The 20743-nt window shown below is 43.0% G+C and overlaps 3 protein-coding genes across 4 annotated transcripts in view; 2 read left to right on the top strand and 1 right to left on the bottom strand.

The window, feature by feature from the left end:
* Positions 1-20743, top strand: part of LOC127910815 (uncharacterized) — a 36042-nt gene that overhangs the window by 4365 nt on the left and 10934 nt on the right. The gene's annotated exons all lie outside the window — the stretch shown is intronic.
* LOC127910682 (uncharacterized) lies at positions 1316-17450 on the top strand. Of its 2 annotated transcripts, XM_052475351.1 has the most exons (3): positions 1316-2414; positions 2583-2670; positions 3012-3791. In XM_052475351.1, exons 1-3 carry the CDS (start codon positions 1575-1577, stop codon positions 3188-3190), a joined length of 1107 nt encoding a protein of 368 aa, XP_052331311.1. In that variant the 5' UTR covers positions 1316-1574; the 3' UTR covers positions 3191-3791. The 2 variants fall into 2 exon arrangements, with proteins under 2 accessions (XP_052331311.1, XP_052331312.1); XM_052475352.1 differs by lacking the exons at positions 2583-2670; positions 3012-3791 and adding an exon at positions 16926-17450 and having other exon boundaries at positions 1337-2039.
* On the bottom strand, positions 4120-7199 carry LOC127910683 (protein ANKUB1-like). Its single transcript, XM_052475353.1, has 3 exons — positions 7179-7199; positions 5321-6229; positions 4120-4500 (listed from the first exon to the last, which is right to left on the bottom strand). The coding sequence occupies exons 1-3, from the start codon at positions 7181-7183 to the stop codon at positions 4419-4421; spliced, it is 996 nt and encodes a 331-aa protein (XP_052331313.1). The 5' UTR covers positions 7184-7199; the 3' UTR covers positions 4120-4418.

Genomic DNA, 20743 nt, shown 5'->3' with positions numbered 1-20743 from the left:
TTGGAGAAAAAGGATCAGGCTTCTCTTTTGAGAGAGAGAAATTTGTAGAGGGTGTTCTGGCTCAGCTTGGGGATATCTCCCATTCCAGGGCCTCATCACCAATAGTATATGAGTTCCCCTGTCAAATTGAGGACAGCAGAAGTAAGGCCACAGCTTCTTTGACCAGTCTGTTAGATTGTATTAGAAAACTCTCAAGTGAGGAATTTAAGAGAAATGCCACTCAAGCAGTGAGTGAGTTCCTAGTTAAAAAGTCCAACAGTAGCTTAACTAGTGCAGAGCCTGCTTATTCTGTAGCATCCAGGTCTTGTTCCGTTCAAAACCAGAGAACCTTGTCAAAGGATATTTGTGCGGATTCTGCTGCCTTTGGCATCATTGACACATTTGTGGAAGACCTGCAGAGCTTGGCGCAACCTGCAGAAGTAGAGGAGAGAGAACCTGACCTCCAGGAAAATGCACATAAGCGAAAGAGCAGGATCTGGTCTGCTACCACTCGTTTATATAAAAATATTAAGAAGACATTAAAGGACTTCACCATTCACCGGCGGAGGTCAGACGTGCAGAGAAGAATGTCTAGCCATACACCCACAGAGGACTCTGAACATCTTGTGACTGAGGAGTACCTTGGTTTGGCAAGCCAGAACTTGACGCAAGCTAGTAAGAGTGTGCCTCACTTGCCCAGTTTGAACCAGGAAGTGACTCTACACAGGGGTGTCAGCGAGAGTTCAAAACTTCTCTGGACTGAAACAGACGAGGGTCTACTGACCAATAGTACCAAAGAGGTAATTTCAACAATCTTGACCTCATGCGAGGATCAGACATCAAATGCATCTTGCTTCTCCACAGTAGGAAATAAAATATCTGATATGTCCCTTGAGGTCAACATATTGGTAGGTGGTGTTCTGTCTCAGCTGAAGGACATCTCCTTGTCAAGGTCCCCAACACCATGTGAAGACATGTTTGAACGTCTCCAAGGTTCTACTGAGCGAACCTCTCCAGTAAGTCTAGATTGCAGCACGGCTGCCTCCAAAGGCATTGCATCTTCCCACAGTCTTTCAACAAAGAGCCTCCAAAAACGTTCTAGTCATGAGTTCCAAACCAAAGCTGAGAAAGGAGTGAGTGAGGTCATCTCTCGATCATTTAACATTGTGGAGGAAGGTACAACAGATAAGTACCTCCAGTCTGTATCTACATCCACCACATCTACTGATATTATACAAACCATAGTGAAAGACCAGCAGGAGCTCACCCAGACCACCCAATCATCTGACATGGTATCTGGAACCTCCCTGCTCACCACTGAACAGGTTTCTGAGAAAAGGATCCGGTCTGTTGCTCGTAACATCTACAACAGTCTGCAAAGTAAGATTACGGAGTTTCTCAGAAAAGATCTTCAAAGATCAGACACAACACTTGGTTCAATCCAAATCTTTACATATCAAAGCAGTCCTGCATCACAAAGAGCAAGTCTCGGCCATCTTGAGGTCAACCAGAGCAGTGTTACACCTGGTGGAAACGATGCCTGTGTGGACATTCCGCACAAATTACTATCTAAAACCACTGAGCTCTCGGGATCCATGCTGGAGGATATTGGCACGATCCGTTGTAGGAGTGCTGACAGCCAAAATACAAGAAATACCTCTTCTTCACGCTCCTCCATCTCTCTAACACCTACTTCAAAATTAAGGCAGTCGAAATGGCACTTTGCCTTACCCGGGACTCCCATCCCCACTGAGTTTCCTGCTCAGATTGACTTTCCCATTGTTAGAAACACAATCATTGAGGACTTCTTTCACACAGAGGACTTACTTCCTGTAAACTTTGTGGACAAAGTCAGGCAAGCTGCTGGGGTGGTAGTGGACATTATGGTGGAAAGTGTTGAGAACACACAGGAAGATGGACAGGGTGCTTCTCATCTTGACGACCTCCGATCTGCTGTTAGGAAATTGAGAAAAATCATTTCCACTTGGACCATCCACATTTTCAGTCATGAATTGGTGGATAAAGTGATAGCCCTTCAGGACAGCCACAGCACTCCACAGGTCTTAACATTGGAAGCAGCCAAAAGTGCTTCAGACTCTATTCTTTCAAGGCTGAAATGGGGAAAGGAACAATGTGCCATATCCAAGGAGCTCTCCTCTCAGCTTCTCCAGATATTTGCTGAAGAGACAGTGAAGTGCTTCCTGAGACAGTGGTCAGATGAGTATGAAAACATAAACTTTGATGTTTCAGTCCAGAACGATCAAAAGACTTCTACTTGCATGGTCATTCTTCAAATGATCACCAAAGCCACTGCTAAATGTTATTTTGAGTCCACTACCAGCGTGGCCACCAGTGACATTGTAGAAGGCGTGTTTGATTTGGAAAGGGATACCATCAGCAGTACTGGAGAGCAGGTCCTCACCTTTAACACAAAGGTATAGTCCACATACATCTTTCATGAATAACACTGCTGTTGACCTTTTGTGAGATATATGATTATTTGTGTCATGGCATTGCACTGCTTCTTTGCAATTGATATGCTGTACTTTAAGATATCTAAAAAAAAATAAGTTTGTTTTAATGTGCCTTTTCCCACCAACCAGGGTTCCAAGAAAGTTAGTAAGAACCTCTGTCCTCAAGAGTCTCTGGAGTACCAGCCTCAGAACATTTCCCCTACTGTGTACTTTACAGGTAAGCCCTGCTGCTGTTTAGGTTGCTGCTCAGTCAAGACTGAGACATTATCCCTTTACCATTCCACTAATTCATTTGGAAAGACATTGTACTCCTCTGAGTTGTTACCTATGACATACTGTACTGTGGGCTGGGTGGTAGCCTAGTGGGTTAAGAGGTTGGGCCAGTAACCGATAGGTTGCTGGTTCAGAATCCCTGAGTTCACGAGGCAAAATCTGTCAATGTGCTCTTGAGCAAGGCACTTAATCCTAATTGCTCCTTGTAAGTCTCTCTGGATAACAGTGTCTGATAAATGAGTAAAAATGTAAATTGATGGCATGCTGGATGGTCTTTCGTTGCAGAGACGATGACAACATCTCATGGCTCCTTTTCTCCAGAGGGAATTTATGATATCGCATCGTCCTTCCCACTTGAAGAGAAGTGTCGCAAACCCTCCCTTTTCACCAGATTGTCTAGATCCATCACGAAAGGCTTTCTGAGCCCATTCAAATCTTCAAGGAAAACCAAATTATTTAAATAAATTCCTTATTATAACAACGAGAGCATTAATTTGTTCAGATGAGAATCTAATCGTATTGGTCACATATGCAGAAAACAACTGTGAGATGCTTTATTACGAGCACGTTCCCAACAGTGCAGAGTTAAAAAAGTAAGAAAATATTTTGTAAATAGTAACACAATAACAAGGCTATATACAAGGAGTACCAGTACCGAGTCAATGTGCATGGGTGCGAGGTAGTCGAGGTAATACAGTATGTACATGTAGGTAAGGGTAAAAGTGACTAGGCAATCAGGATAGATAATAAACACAGTAGCAGCAGCTAGTGTGAAAGTCGGTCAGTGTCACAGTGAATGTGTGGGTAGAGTGTAGTGAGTGTGCATCGACTGTTCAGCAGTCTGATGACTTGGGGGTAGAAGCTGTTCAGCAGTCTAATGACTTGGGGGTAGAAGCTGTTCAGCAGTCTAATGACTTGGGGGTAGAAGCTGTTCAGCAGTCTAATGACTTGGGGGTAGAAGCTGTTCAGCAGTCTAATGACTTGGGGGTAGAAGCTGTTCAGCAGTCTAATGACTTGGGGGTAGAAGCTGTTCAGCAGTCTAATGACTTGGGGGGGGTAGAAGCTGTTCAGCAGTCTAATGACTTGGGGGTAGAAGCTGTTCAGCAGTCTAATGACTTGGGGGTAGAAGCTGTTCAGCAGTCTAATGACTTGGGGGTAGAAGCTGTTCAGCAGTCTAATGACTTGGGGGTAGAAGCTGTTCAGCAGTCTAATGACTTGGGGGTAGAAGCTGTTCAGCAGTCTAATGACTTGGGGGTAGAAGCTGTTCAGCAGTCTAATGACTTGGGGGTAGAAGCTGTTCAGCAGTCTAATGACTTGGGGGTAGACGCTGTTCAGCAGTCTAATGGCTTGGGGTAGAAGCTGTTCAGCAGTCTAATGACTTGGGGGGGGTAGAAGCTGTTCAGCAGTCTAATGACTTGGGGGTAGAAGCTGTTCAGCAGTCTAATGACTTGGGGGTAGAAGCTGTTCAGCAGTCTAATGACTTGGGGGTAGAAGCTGTTCAGCAGTCTAATGACTTGGGGGTAGAAGCTGTTCAGCAGTCTAATGACTTGGGGGTAGACGCTGTTCAGCAGTCTAATGACTTGGGGGTAGAAGCTGTTCAGCAGTCTAATGGCTTGGGGTAGATGCTGTTCAGCAGTCTAATGACTTGGGTGTAGAAGCTGTTCAGCAGTCTAATGACCAGGATCCTGGTGTCTACCCAATGTGCTGAGCACTCCTCCTGGCCAGAGTCCACGCTACATTCAGCTGCTGCAACCATGGTCTCTGTGTGAAGGCACTGTTAGAGAGTCAATCAACCAGAACAAGGTTAGGAGACCAAATCTGTGTCCTAGCATTGTGAAATACTGTATATGTAATGGCCTCAATACATTAATGAAGTGCCCTTACATCCTATCCTCTCCCCATACTGAAACAACTTGTTAGGGTGAACCAATAAGACTGACACTATATACCTTCTAAGCATGATAGTTGGCTCATGATTTGATTCAGGACTTGTTAGGGTAAACCAATAACAGCTTCTAACCCCAAGTCATAAGACTGCTGAACAATTAATCAAATGGCCACCGGACAAGTTCAACTGTTTTATTATTTGTTACTTTAGTTTATTGGGTAAATATTCTCTTCAACTCTTCTTGAACTGCACTGTTTGTTAAGGGCTTGTAAGTAAAGTATTTCACAGAAAGATCTACACTTGTTGTATTCAGCGCATGTGACAAATTAAAGTTTGAGTTGATTTGATTTGACTATATACCTTCTAAGCATGATGGTTGGCTCATGATTTGTTTGTACTGAAATCTATTCAGGGAGGATAAGGGTATATCATAGGCAGTGATGTCGTGGTAAAACCATTGACTGGTAAATGCTGATTGCCGTTCAGGATTAAAGAAGTAACGCTCCCTATACTCTCAATGCATCTTCCACAAAAGGTGGGTAAATGCTTGAACAAAATAAAATAAAAAGTGTGTAAACAGCTTTTACATGTGTTCCCCCCACCACTGATTATAGGAGGCTTCTTCTGACAGTATTCACACCTTCCATAAGAAACCTCCAGAGAAATATTCATATTCACCATAGCTGTCATTTAAACTTAGACTAACCTGGCCAAGGCCAAACAGTATATGGCGTTTTCTCTGGGTGTGCGGTCGCAGTGGAGAGAAAAGGCCTCCAGTGAGGTGGTGAGTATCTGGGCGGAGTTTGGCGAGGCAAACACAGGTCTGAGATTGGTGTCTCTAGAAATGGGCGGGAGCGGAACTCTGCTCCTCCATTGGTTGCTGTTCTGATCCCCAATCTCATCCTCCTCACATCCCTTCCCTCCACATCCCCTCTTCTTCTCTCTTTCATCCCTCGTGGCCACAGGGTGTAGCTTCGGTAGTTGAAGAGGTTTATCCTGGGATGCCAGGGCGCGGAGCGGGCAGGATACATGAGATGGGCAGTTGATGGGGGTCAAACGTCGAGAGGCTGTGGACATCACCCTGATACCCGCCTTGGCCTCACTCCTCCTGGGCTTGGAGGACATCTTGGGGAGGGTGAAGCCGTCCACCAGGACCGTGTCGCCCACCCTGGTCCTGAACGGAGCCCTGTTGAGGCCCATGCAGTGCCTGGATGCTGTCCTCCTCTGCCCCAGCCTCACCCAGCCCTTTATCTGGAGGTATGTCCGCATGGGCAGGGCCATACCTGGGAGGACCACCACAGAGCACAGCTTGGTGGCCAGGTGACTCACACACTCCCTGTGGCCGTACTGAAGGGCGATCCTCAGGGGGTCACGACGGGCAAGGGTCAGAACGCTGCTGGCGATAAAGAGTTTGAGGATGGTGAGCTGGCCGCGCTCGATGGAGGCGACAGCGGGACACTTGGCGACGTCGCGGTGGGCCGTAAGGTGGCACCACTCACGGTAAGGGTGAACCCCCACCGGCTCAATGACACGCACCCCCCTCTCCAGCAGCCAGCCGGCCAGGTCCAGGCGGCCCAGAGAAGCAGCGATGTAGAGTGCCACCCGGAGCTGGAACCTGGAATAATACAGAATCAATGTATTTATAACACGTTTCAAGTTTTTTTTGTCAAGTTCACAAGATCCAGTGGGTTATAAAACAGTACAGTAAAAAGCTTACTTACAAACTCTTTCCCACAATGCAGTATTAAATATCAGGGTAAGAGAAAAAACATATGAAGGAAAAAAACACGAGAATATAAGCTACATACAGGGTCAGTACTATCATTGTAAGCTATATACAGGGTCAGTACTATCATTGTAAGCTATATACAGGGTCAGTACCATCATTGTAAGCTATATACAGGGTCAGTACCATCATTGTAAGCTATATACAGGGTCAGTACCATCATTGTAAGCTATATACAGGGTCAGTACCATCATTGTAAGCTATATACAGGGTCAGTACCATCATTGTAAGCTATATACAGGGTCAGTACCATCATTGTAAGCTATATACAGGGTCAGTACTATCATTGTAAGCTATATACAGGGTCAGTACTATCATTGTAAGCTATATACAGGGTCAGTACCATCATTGTAAGTACCATCTATATACAGGGTCAGTACCATCATTGTAAGCTATATACAGGGTCAGTACCATCATTGTAAGCTATATACAGGGTCAGTACCATCATTGTAAGCTATATACAGGGTCAGTACCATCATTGTAAGCTATATACAGGGTCAGTACCATCATTGTAAGCTATATACAGGGTCAGTACTATCATTGTAAGCTATATACAGGGTCAGTACTATCATTGTAAGCTATATACAGGGTCAGTACTATCATTGTAAGCTATATACAGGGTCAGTACTATCATTGTAAGCTATATACAGGGTCAGTACTATCATTGTAAGCTATATACAGGGTCAGTACTATCATTGTAAGCTATATAAAGGTTCAGTACCATCACTGTTGATAGTAAGTCTATCATACAGTTCAGTGTGTAGATGTGTATTCTGACCTCATCACAGGTCTCTCCCTAGACAGGCGGGGTGCAACTCAATATTAGGAAGGTGTTTCTAATGTTTGGTACACTCAGTATATATAAGTTAGGAGTCATATAATTACAGGGGTAAGATGAAGTGGCTCCTTTGCACTGATCTTAGGTCTGGTTTGTGTTTTTACTGCTAATGGTAAAGGTTAGGATTTGGTGAGAGTAAACTGATCCTAGATCTGTACCCATGGGCAATTTCTATCCAGAGACAAATCAAAGGTCCATGCTATTTAAACTTAGAATCTACCACCATCTCGTGGCTCAAATTTGTAACATTTTATAATTCATGTGCTGAGTTTTGTTCGATCACATTGAACACTAATCTGGGTGCAGATTAAATTGACCACTAATCTGGGTGAAAATTCAATTGTTTACAGAAATATTATGAATATGTATTTCAAAGAACCCAAAGGGCCTCTTCTCCTACTGCTGTGCTCTACTGTACTCTACTGTACTCTGCTGTGCTCTACTGTAGTCTGCTGTACTCTACTGTACTATACACCACTGGGTATACAGATTCTTCAGATACTGTTAGCGAACACCAGACTGAGGTGGAGGCGATTACATGGGGAAAAGGTTTATGACTGTAAGGGTGTTTGGTACAAAGGCAACACTACATCGGGCCACATTTCAGCTCTATCCCAGGTCAACCATACAATACTATAGATTTCCACTCTAGTCAACCAGCGAGAAGGAGAGACAGACAGAAGGTCTGGCTTTGACTATGTCAATGATGGGATGTGTAAGTAAGGAGTAAGGAACACAAATAAACATTATTCTGATGGTTAAATTTGTACTTAGATACATAACCACTCTCCTCTGTCAGCAAATCTTCCACAGAACTTTGTGGAACAGAGTGAGTTCTGTCCCTGTCTGGCTCTGGACATGTACCCAGGGACCTCTGTACAACAACACTTCACACTCACGAAGCAGTGTTCTTACTAACCAATCACTCTACCATAACCATGGTCTCGGTATAAAGCAGTGTCCTTACTAACCAATCACTCTACCATAACCATGGTCTTGGTTGCGCAAGGGCAATATTACTTTAAGTCTCAAGCAGGGTGACCTCAACATACTATATATCGCCATACTATACAGTGGGGCAAAAAAGTATTCGCCTTTTCTGCACGATAGCATTTATTAAAGCCTTGAAACTCATGGGGACCTCACTGTTACCACGGGTCATCGAGCTAGCCCTTATTTGGCAGCAGGGTTGCATCGGTTTCCACTGGATTTGACAGCTTGTTAGGCTGGCTAGCTAGGTAGCTAATTCGCTAATGCGACCTATTTCTCATGTAGCAGCCTATGCTGACTAGCGTCGCTAGCAACTAGCTAACATAGATAAAGTTTAGTCGTGGGTCCACAAAATCAAACAAATGGTACTGAACTGATGACAAAATCATGTTTCGAAAATGTAGTAGCTATTTATGTTGTTTAATGACATTGCGAATATAATCATTTTTGACATTTAACTACCGGTATGTATCTAATACGGTTTCGGCATGAGAAAAGTATTAATCGCAAATTCCAGCACTAACGGATACCGGGAAATAGAAATAAGACACCCGGTCACGAATGCGGAGCCACGCCCTAAAATAACATGTGACCACAAGGCGTTTGTGACACATTCTTTGCGTTCCAACTTTGTCTTAATTGTCTGTCGGTTCTAAATTGCTTATGAGCTTGGCTGCCCTTCAGAAAGTAGCTGATTCTTGTACTTTACAACTGTATTTTCCTACAGTTACTAATAATACTAGCAACAAAACAGATTTCATTCCTTAAAATGATTTTGCCAGATGGAAGAAAATAATAAGGTAGGCCTAAACTGTAATAAGATATACCTTAAAGACTGCTTGTGTTTAATCCTGAATCCAGTTGCCCCTCTTGTACTGGGATAAGACAATAGGGAACCCATTAACCTTATGGAGGAGTACATGTGTTTTGTAGACACACCTGGGTTCTAAACTGGCTGAGGTAAACATTTTAGGAAAGCCTGGGTTTTTAAATCCCGGTGAAAGCAGATATGACAAGGTTTGTCAATGTCATGTTGCCCTTCTATTTAGATGAAACTAGCGAAAATGATAATTTTTCTTCTCTTAATCCACATTTTCTAGCAAAAAAACATGTTCATGCTTTAGGGCTGGTGGCTCCATACATATTGGTCAAATGTAAAGTGTGTGTGTGGGAGGGGGGTCGTGGATAAGATGGGGTATAGGCCTACACTGTCTTCATCCTCTAAACTCTGGATGTTTACTAACTTTGGGAAGTTGGAAACACAAGCATCTTCATATAAAATAGGTTGAATTTGTACCTTTGAAACCATGTCAGATTTTCAACATTATATACACTTTCAGAAAAAATCAATAGGCTGGGCAGCACCTCAGCCCGGGATCGAACCCCAACCAGGGTTTTAACGACACCCAGCCCTGATTAGCTTTAATATGTCACTGACTACTACCAATATGCTATTGTGAGAATTATTATTGAGAGATCTCTTAATAACTAAATATATTCCATGTTAATATCAAAGTCATTCCAAGGGGTAGGTTTGACAAAGCAAATGAGAGTTAACAGCTATTGTTTCAATTCAACCCAGAGTTCAACTAATAGACAAGGCATACAGTATGGGCCTAGTGTGGCACAGAAGGAACTATCCAAGCAGAAGTTACGTCTGCTTCAAATGGTGATATTTGGTTTCGTTGTCAACCAGGTAGGCTAGTTGAGAACAAGTTCTCATTTACAACTGCGACCTGGCCAAGATGAAGCATAGCAGTGTGAACAGACACCAACAGAGTTACACATGGAGTAAACGATTAACAAGTCAATAACACAGTAGAAAAAAATAGTCTATATACTGTACATTGTGTGCAAAAGGCATGAGGAGGTAGGCGAATAATTACAATTTTGCAGATTAACACTGGAGTGATAAATGATCAGATGTTCATGTGCAGGTAGAGATACTGGTGTGGAAAAGAGCAGAAAAGTACATGAATAAAAACAGTTTGGGGATGAGGTAGGTAAATTGGGTGGGCTATTTACCGATGGACTATGTAGGCAGAGCTTTACCTAGCATGGACTTGTCGATGACCTGGAGCCAGTGGGTCTGGCGACTAATATGTAGCGAGGGCCAGCCGACTAGAGCATACAGGTCGCAGTGGTGGGTGGTATAAGGTGCTTTAGTAACAAACGGATGACACTGTGATAAACTGCATCCAGTTTGCTGAGTAGAGTATTGGAAGCTATTTTGTAGATGACATCGCCGAAGTCAAGGATTGGTAGGATAGTCAGTTTTACTAGGGTAAGTTTGGCGGCGTGAGTGAAGGAGGCTTTGTTGTGGAATAGAAAGCCGACTCTAGATTTGATTTTAGACTGGAGATGTTTGATATGAGTCTGGAAGGAGAGTTTACAGTCTAGCCAGACACCCAGGTACTTATAGATGTCCACATATTCTAGGTCGGAACCATCCAGGGTGGTGATGCTAGTCGGGCGTGCGGGTGCAGGCAGCGAACGGTTGAAAGCATGCATTTGGTTTTACTAGCGTTTAAGAGCAGTTGGAGGCCACAGAAGGAGTGTTGTATGGCATTGAAGCTCGTTTGGAGGTTAGATAGCACAGTGCCCAAACAAGGGCCGGAAGTATACAGAATGGTGTCGTCTGCGTAGAGGTGGATCAGGGAATCGCCCGCAGCAAGAGCAACATCATTGATATATACAGAGAAAAGAGTCGGCCCAAGAATTGAACCCTGAGGCACCCCCATAGAGACTGTCAGAGGACCGGACAACATGCCCTCCGATTTGACACACTGAACTCTGCAAAGTAGTTGGTGAAGCAGGCAAGGCAGTTATTAGAAAAACCGAGGCTACTGAGTCTGCCGATAGGGGGGGGGGGTTCTGTGGTACCAGAACTCATGAGAAAAAAGATCACCTATTATAATAGTGCAGTAGCGTGCCGTGGTTCTGGGGCCTAGGCCTTCAGTGAAGTCCTACACCGTCCCACCTGAATTAATCCACCTCTTATTACCATCATTATGATGCCATGGCTCTAGACACTATACATTTAGACAGAAACGCAGTATAACCAGGCATTGCGTCACCTTGAAATTGACATTTTATTCAGAGAATTGCAGGGGAAGAGTACAATACCTTTTCATTGTACAGCTTCGTTGCCCTGTGCGCTTGTTCGTTGAGCTGTAGATCCACTCGGGTGTCCCCAAAAGTTTTCAAAAGCACCATTGCTTGTAAGTGCCCAGCTGTACTTTGGTGTCTCGTTGCTGCCTTGGTTAGACAACTCAGGTTTGCAAAGCCAGTGTGGCTCCAAACACCAAATCGATCACTTGCAAATAATAGGCATTCCCAGCAGTACAGTTTGCAGTGCTTCTCGGAGCCTGTGAGTCATTGATAGCACCCAAAGTTGAAAGTGGTGAATGAACCTCTTTCCCGCCTGTGACAGGCTTTGTATCGTCGGCGTCTACCTCTCCTGACAATGTCTAACTTTTCTTGAAAAGTTTGTCTTGAGAATGGCGTTATAATTATATCCTCGACCAAATCGATATCTTCTCCTTCCGCCATTGTGGGTTGAAAAAACAGCTTAGTAGTACGCAAATTAATTTGTTGATCAATTTCAGTTTCCTAGTTCTGAGACCTGCCCATATAGGACCTGCCTCAATATTGGTAATCCAATCAAAAGACGTGCACGCACTACGCCTGCTAGCTGGCTCCTGTGTAACACTGGAGCCAGCCAGCAGGCGTACAATAGCCATCTCTAAAGCTGATTGGTTGACACTAAATTTTAATTTCCATTCACTTTAAGCTACAAGCGCCCGCACTGTTGATTCTGAAGGCCTGAGGGCAGATTTTAGACCCCTGGCAACACATGATGGCTGAATATAATTGGATAAAAGATCATAAAGACCAGCCCTCTAAATCTCTTCCTGGGGCTGGAAGCAGTGCAACCAAGAGGAACGAAGAGGAAATGAAGAGTCAAATCAAATCAAATTTTATTTGTCACATACACATGGTTAGCAGATGTTAATGCGAGTGTAGCGAAATGCTTGTGCTTCTAGTTCCGACAATGCAGTAATAACCAACAAGTAATCTAACTAACAATTCCAAAACTACTGTCTTATACACACAAGTGTAAGGGGATAAAGAATATGTACATAAAGATATATGAATGAGTGATGGTACAGAGCGGCATAGGCAAGATACAGTAGATGGTATCGAGTACAGTATATACATATGAGATGAGTATGTAAACAAAGTGGCATAGTTAAAGTGGCTAGTGATACATGTATTACATAAAGATGCAGTAGATGATATAGAGTACAGTATATACGTATACATATGAGATGAATAATGTAGGGTATGTAAACATTATATTAGGTAGCATTGTTTAAAGTGGCTAGTGATATATTTTACATCATTTCCCATCAATTCCCATTATTAAAGTGGCTGGAGTTGAGTCAGTGTGTTGGCAGCAGCCACTCAGAGTGTAACTCTTACTCTGGGGAATAATTTAATACATATTTGTGGGAAAATATATTTAAAAAAATATATATATTCTGATGATGTTTAGGCCAGCAGAGAAGGCCTTGCTGGCCCTGACGGCCCACCACTGTAATAGAGCATTGAACGCATATCATCACATTTGGGTAGAGCCACTTATAGAAGGTGCACACATGGGGAACATTTTTAGTAGCCTAGGGTCCGGGAAAGTGTTGGCCTTTTAAAAACCGCATTTCGTGCAATTTTACATCCTTTTACATGGCTGGAGACTTTGGCATTATCTTTTTTTAATCCGCACAAATGATCGAAATGGCAGGCTACTTTGACACTGACAAACTTAATATCTGAGATCAATAAAAACGACCTTGTCTTGAATCCATCAATAGCCTATAGGCCTAGGTTTGTGGAGAAACATATAGTAGGCTACAATATGAGGAGGAAATTAGTCCTAAAAATGCTTTCCAGTTTCACTGACTCACCCAATGATGCGCAGCTCACTCGCTGGAGATTGTCGATGCGCTCGTGTCAAAAGCCTCTCTCTGTTTTGTAAAACAATGTTTGGGAGTTGATCAAATATTTTGGTAGTCTACAGCATAGTCTTACATTTTCAGCAAGAGTCATTGCTTTTCAATCTGTGTTTTCCCTCGATTGTATTTGAAATATTGCAAAAGGCCTGTTTTGTCTGCGTGCTGTTTTTTCACTGACAGATTTGCCTCGCGTTCCCGACTGTAGGCTATTCTTTGTTATTGGGCTACAATCCGCAGCGAGGCTATTTAAAAAAAAGAAGCAATTGGTCCTCTGTAGCTAAATTATAGGGCTTCTCATGACGTATTAGGCTATTCTGAATGATTTAATTTATTTCTGAACAGACATCAGTAATTCCGTAACTTTAGAAAATTCCTCCAGAACCCTTCATGCAGCTATGATTCTATAAGGAAACAAATGATGAAGTGCAACTCTGGAGAGATGAGGGGGCAGGATAATTGACGAAGAGGCAACTCGAATGAACTTAGATCGCTTTTATTATAATTGTTACATAGCAAAAAGTGACAATTATTTTTCATGACACGAGAGGTACCGGATTCGGCCAAATAGGTTCAGAACAAAACAGTCCAGAACGGAAAGGTGCCGGATCCTGTTCTGGCATGATCCGGCTCAAATTAAGCACTGATTTGAAGTACCTAGGCCTCTACCTGCTGAGTATAAAGATTATTAAACTAGATTCAGTGGGCTTGTCATTCACAGTACTGATGAAAAATCAAGTATATTTGATCTAAATGTGGATATACGAGGACATCTAGTGGTCACCGGATTTTTTAAAAATCCATGCAAGCTATCTTTGCACTAGCATGCGATGCCATATATTTGACGCAGGTATTTATTATTCAACAAGGATAGTCATTGACCCGGACAAAATATAATTGTATGAGCTATGCCTCTGTGTCCCGGCGTTGTTGCACCCCTCTACTATCTGGCTTGGTGGGGCGATCTCGTTCTGTATTCCTGCTTCACTTATATTCAATGTGTCATCATGCATTTGTGCATGCACGCTGTTAACGGTCATATCCGTCTTTCTAGCTAACTTAGCTAAAACTGACTAGCGTCACTGATTTTGACAGCTTGTTAGGCTGGCTAGCTAGGTAGCTAATTCGCTAATGAGAACTATTTATCATGTAGCAGCCTATGCTGACTAGCGTCGCTAGCAACTAGCTAACATAGATAAAGTTTAGTCGTTGGTCCACAAAATCAAACAACTGGTACTGACCTGATGACAAAATCATGTTTCGAAAATGTAGTAGCTATTTATGATGTTTAATGACATTGCGAATATAATCATTTTTGACATTTAACTACCGGTATATATCTAATCCGGTTTCGGCATGTGAAAAGTATTAATCGCAAATTCCAGCACTAACGGATACCGGGAAACAGAAATAAGACACCCGGTCACGAATGCGGAGCCACGCCCTAAAATAACATGTGACCACAAGGCGTTTGTGACACATTCTTTGCGTTCCAACTTTGTCTTAATTGTCTGAAGGTTCTAAATTGCTTATGAGCTTGGCTTCCCTTCAGAAAGTAGCTGATTCTTGTACTTTACAGCTGTATTTTCCTACAGTTACTAATAATAATAGCAACAAAACAGATTTCATTCCTTAAAATTATATTGCCAGATGGAAGAAAATAATAAGGTAGGCCTAAACTGTAATAAGATATACCTTAAAGACTGCTTAAAGACTGCTTGTGTTTAATAAGATGGGGTGTAGGCCTACACTGTCTTCATCCTCTAAACTCTGGATGTTTACTAACTTTGGGAAGTTGGAAACACAAGCATCTTCATATAAAATAGGTTGAATTTGTACCTTTGAAACCATGTCAGATTTTCAACATTATATACACTTTCAGAAAAAAACAATAGGCTGGGCAGCACCTCAGCCCGGGATCGAACCCCATCCAGGGTTTTAACGACACCCAGCCCTGATTAGCTTTAATATGTCACTGACTACTACCAATATGCTATTGTGAGAATTATTATTGAGAGATCTCTTAATAACAAAATATATTCCATGTTAATATCAAAGTCATTCCAAGGGGTAGGTTTGACAAAGCAAATGAGAGTTAACAGCTATTGTTTCAATTCAACCCAGAGTTCAACTAATAGACAAGGAATACAGTATGAAGAAGACATTAAAGGGCTTCACCATTCACCGGCGGAGGTCAGACGTGCAGAGAAGAATGTCTAGCCATACACCCACAGAGGACTCTGGACATCTTGTCACTAAGGAGTACCTTGGTTTGGCAAGCCAGAACGTGACGCAAGCTAGTAAGAGTGTGCCTCACTTGCACAGTTTGAACCAGGAAGTGACTCTACACATGGGTGTCAGCGAGAGTTCAAAACTTCTCTGGACTGAAACAGACGAGGGTCTAATGAACAATAGTACCAAACAGGTCATTTCAACAATCTTGACCTCATGTGAGGATCAGACATCAAATGCACCTTGCTTCTCCACAGTAGGAAAGAAAATATCTGATATGTCCCTTGAGGTCAACATATTGGTAGGTGGTGTTCTGTCTCAGCTGAAGGACATCTCCTTGTCAAGGTCCCCAACACCATGTGAAGACATGTTTGAACGTCTCCAAGGTTCTACTGAGCGAACCTCTCCAGTAAGTCTAGATTGCAGCACGGCTGCCTCCAAAGGCATTGCATCTTCCCACAGTCTTTCAACAAAGAGCCTCCAAAAACTTTCTAGTCATGAGTTCCAAACAAAAGCTGAGAAAGGAGTGAGTGAGGTCCTCTCTAGATCATTTAACATTGTGGAGGAAGGTACAACAGATAAGTACCTCCAGTCTGTATCTACATCCACCACATCTACTGATATTATACAAACCATAGTGAAAGATCTGCAGGAGCTCACCCAGACCACCCAATCATCTGACATGGTATCTGAAACCTCCCTGCTCACCACTGGACAGGTTTCTGAGAAAAGAATCTGGTCTGTTGCTCGTAACATCTACTACAGTCTGCAAAGTAAGATTACGGAGTTTCTCAGAAAAGATCTTCAAATGTCAGACACAACACTTGGTTCAATCCAAATCTTTACGTATCAAAGCAGTCCTGCATCACAAAGAGCAAGTCTCGGCCATCTTGAGGTCAACCAGAGCAGTGTTACACCTGGTGGAAACGATGCCTGTGTAGACATTCCGCACAAATTACTACCTAAAACCACTAAGCTCTCAGGATCCATGCTGGAGGATATTGGCACGATCCGTTGTAGGAGTGCTGACAGCCAAAATACAAGAAATACCTCTTCTTCACGCTCCTCCATCTCTCTAACACCTACTTCAAAATCAAAGCAGTCAGAATGGGACTTCACCTTGCCCGGTACTCCCATCCCCACTGAATTATCTGCTCAGAGTGACTTTCCCATTGTAAGAAACATGATCATTCAGGACTTGTTTCACACAGAGAACTTACTTCCCCCAGCCTTTGTGGACAAAGTCAGGCAAGCTGCTGGGGTGGTAGTGGACGAAATGGTGGAAAGTGTTGAGAACACACAGGAAGATGGACAGGGTGCTTCTCATCCTGACAACCTCCGATCTGCTGTTAGGAAATTGAGAAAAATAATTTCCACTGGGACCATCCACATTTTCAGTCATGAATTTGTGGATAAAGTGATAGCCCTTCAGGACAGCCACAGCACTCCACAGGTCTTAACATTGGCAGCAGCCAGAAGTGCTTCAGACTCCATTCTTTCAAGGCTGAAATGGGGAAAGGAACAATGTGCCATATCCAGGAAGCTCTCCTCTCAGCTTCTCCAGATATTTGCTGAAGAGACAGTGAAGGGCTTCCTAAAACAGTGGTTAGATGAGTATGAAAATATAAACATTGATGTTTCAGTCCAGAATGAACCAAGCACCTCTACTTGCATGGTCTTTCCTATCCAGCTCAATCAGAGCAAGCCAGAGGATAGTGATACAATGAATCAGCTCACGAAGGTCATGGTCAACAAAATGATGGATGCCTTATCAGTTGGCTCAAGTCATCAAATGATCACCAAAGCCAATGCCAAATGTTCTTTTGAGTCCGGTACCAGCATGGCCACCAGTGACATTGTAGAAGGGATGTTGGATTCTGTAAGGGATAGCACCAGCAGTACTGGAGAGCAGATCTTCAAGTCCAAGAAAAGCAAGAAAACCATGTTCAGCAAGATATGCTTTAACATAAAGGTATAGTACAAGTACAGATTTTTCATGAATAACACTACTTTTGAATGTATGAGATATTATTTGTTTATATAATTCAGTATTTTAGCATTGTATTGCCTTTTTCCAGTTGATATACTGTACTTTAAGATATATAACAGTTTGTTTTAATGTGCCTTTTCCCACCAAACAGGGTTCCAAGAAAGTTAGAAAGGACCACTGTCCTCAAAAGTCTATGGAGTACCAGCCTCAGAACACTTCCCCTACTGTGTACTTTACAGGTAAGCCCTGCTGCAGCTCATTCAAGACTAAGATATTATTACTTTAGCGTTCAACTAATTCATTTGGAAAGACATTGCACTCTGCTCTGAATTGTTACCCATGACATACTGGATGGTCTTTCTTTGCAGAGTCGAGGACAACTTCTCATGGCTCCTTTGCCCCAGAGGGAAATGACATCGCATATTCCTTCCCACCTGAAGAGAAGAGCCGCAAACCCTCCCTTTTCACCAGAATGTATAGAGCCATCACTAGAAGCTTCTCCAACCCAAGATAATTTTCCACAGTGACCATATGTACAGTGCCTTGCGAAAGTATTCGGCCCCCTTGAACTTTGCGACCTTTTGCCACATTTCAGGCTTCAAACATAAAGATTTAAAACTGATTTTTTTTTGTCAATCATGAAGTGGAACGACATTTATTGGATATTTCAAACTTTTTTAACAAATCAAAAACTGAAAAATTGGGCGTGCAAAATTATTCAGCCCCCTTAAGTTAATACTTTGTAGCGCCACCTTTTGCTGCGATTACAGCTGTAAGTCGCTTGGGGTATGTCTCTATCAGTTTTGCACATCGAGAGACTGACATTTTTTCCCATTCCTCCTTGCAAAACAGCTCGAGCTCAGTGAGGTTGGATGGAGAGCATTTGTGAACAGCAGTTTTCAGTTCTTTCCACAGATTCTCGATTGGATTCAGGTCTGGACTTTGACTTGGCCATTCTAACACCTGGATATGTTTATTTTTGAACCATTCCATTGTAGATTTTGCTTTATGTTTTGGATCATTGTCTTGTTGGAAGACAAATCTCCGTCCCAGTCTCAGGTCTTTTGCAGACTCCATCAGGTTTTCTTCCAGAACGGTCCTGTATTTGGCTCCATCCATCTTCCCATCAATTTTAACCATCTTCCCTGTCCCTGCCGAAGAAAAGCAGGCCCAAACCATGATGCTGCCACCACCATGTTTGACAGTGGGGATGGTATGTTCAGGGTGATGAGCTGTGTTGCTTTTACGCCAAACATAACGTTTTGCATTGTTGCCAAAAAGTTCAATTTTGGTTTCATCTGACCAGAGCACCTTCTTCCACATGTTTGGTGTGTCTCCCAGGTGGCTTGTGGCAAACTTTAAACAACACTTTTTATGGATATCTTTAAGAAATGGCTTTCTTCTTGCCACTCTTCCATAAAGGCCAGATTTGTGCAATATACGACTGATTGTTGTCCTATGGACAGAGTCTCCCACCTCAGCTGTAGATCTCTGCAGTTCATCCAGAGTGATCATGGGCCTCTTGGCTCCATCTCTGATCAGTCTTCTCCTTGTATGAGCTGAAAGTTTAGAGGGACGGCCAGGTCTTTGTAGATTTGCAGTGGTCTGATACTCCTTCCATTTCAATATTACCGCTTGCACAGTGCTCCTTGGGATGTTTAAAGCTTGGGAAATATTTTTGTATCCAAATCCGGCTTTAAACTTCTTCACAACAGTATCTCGGACCTGCCTGGTGTGTTCCTTGTTCTTCATGATGCTCTCTGCTCTTTTAACGGACCTCTGAGACTATCACAGTGCAGGTGCATTTATACGGAGACTTGATTACACACAGGTGGATTGTATTTATCATCATTAGTCATTTAGGTCAACATTGGATCATTCAGAGATCCTCACTGAACTTCTGGAGAGAGTTTGCTGCACTGAAAGTAAAGGGGCTGAATAATTTTGCACGCCCAATTTTTCAGTTTTTGATTTGTTAAAAAAGTTTGAAATATCCAATAAATGTCGTTCCACTTCATGATTGTGTCCCACTTGTTGTTGATTCTTCACAAAAAAATACAGTTTTATATCTTTATGTTTGAAGCCTGAAATGTGGCAAAAGGTCGCAAAGTTCAAGGGGGGCGAATACTTTCGCAAGGCACTGTACATATCCCCGACAGAAGCCATGGATTACAGGCAACATCCACACCGCGCTAAAGACACTTATATGAAATCCTGCTATGCCCTCAAACTAACCATCAAACAGGCAAAGTGGTTGGTTAGGTCAGGGTGTGACTAGGGTGGGCAATGTAGGTGATCTATGTCTTTGTTTGGACTGGTATGGTTCCCAATCAGAGGCAGCTATCTATCGTTGTCTCTGATTGGGGATCATACTTATGAACATTATGTTTGTTTATATTTTGGTGTTCTTTTGGTGTTCATCTAATAAAGTAAGATGTACACTTACCACGCTGCACCTTGGTCTCCTCATTCCGACGACGAGCGTAACACAAAGCGTAAATACAGGACTAAGATTGAATCCTACTACACCGGTTCTGATGCTCGTTGGATGTGGCAAGGCTTGCAAACTATTACGGACAACAAAGGGAAACCCAGCCACAAGCTGCTCAGTGACACAAGTCTGCCAGACGGGCTAGGTGCCTTTTATGCTCGCTTCAAGGCAAGCAACACTGAGGCATGCATGAGAGCATCAGCTGTTCGGTACGACTGTGATAACGCTCTCTGTAGCCAATGAGAGCAAAACCTTTAAAAAGGTCAACATTCACAAGGGGTCAGATGGATTACCAGGACGTATGCTCCGATCATGCGCGGACCAACTGGCAAGTGTCTTCACTGACATTTTCAACCTCTGTAATACCTACATGTTTCAAACAGACCACCATAGTCCCTGTGCCCAAGAAAGTGAAGGTAACCTGCCTAAATGACTATTACCCCATAGCCTTTGAAAGGCTGGTCAAGGCTCACATCAACACCATCATCCCAGAAACCCTATATATCCACTTCAATTTGCATACCGCCCCAACAGCTTCACAGATGATGCAATATCAATCGTGATCTATACTGCCCTTTTCCACCTGGTCAAAAGGAACACCTATGTGAGAATGCTGTTCATTGACTACAGCTCAGCATTCAACACCACAGTGCCCACAAAGCTCATCACTAAGCTAAGGACCCTGGAACTGAACACCTCCCTCTGCAACTGGATCCTGGACTTCCTGAAGGGCCTCCCCCAGGTGGTAAAGGTAGGCAACACCACATCTACATGGGGGCCCCTCAGGGGT

This window comes from Oncorhynchus keta, chromosome 22 (assembly GCF_023373465.1).
Source record: "Oncorhynchus keta strain PuntledgeMale-10-30-2019 chromosome 22, Oket_V2, whole genome shotgun sequence".
Taxonomy (NCBI): domain Eukaryota; kingdom Metazoa; phylum Chordata; class Actinopteri; order Salmoniformes; family Salmonidae; genus Oncorhynchus; species Oncorhynchus keta.
Note: the sequence above shows the minus strand (reverse complement) of the source record. Positions and strands in the feature narration are given on the sequence as shown.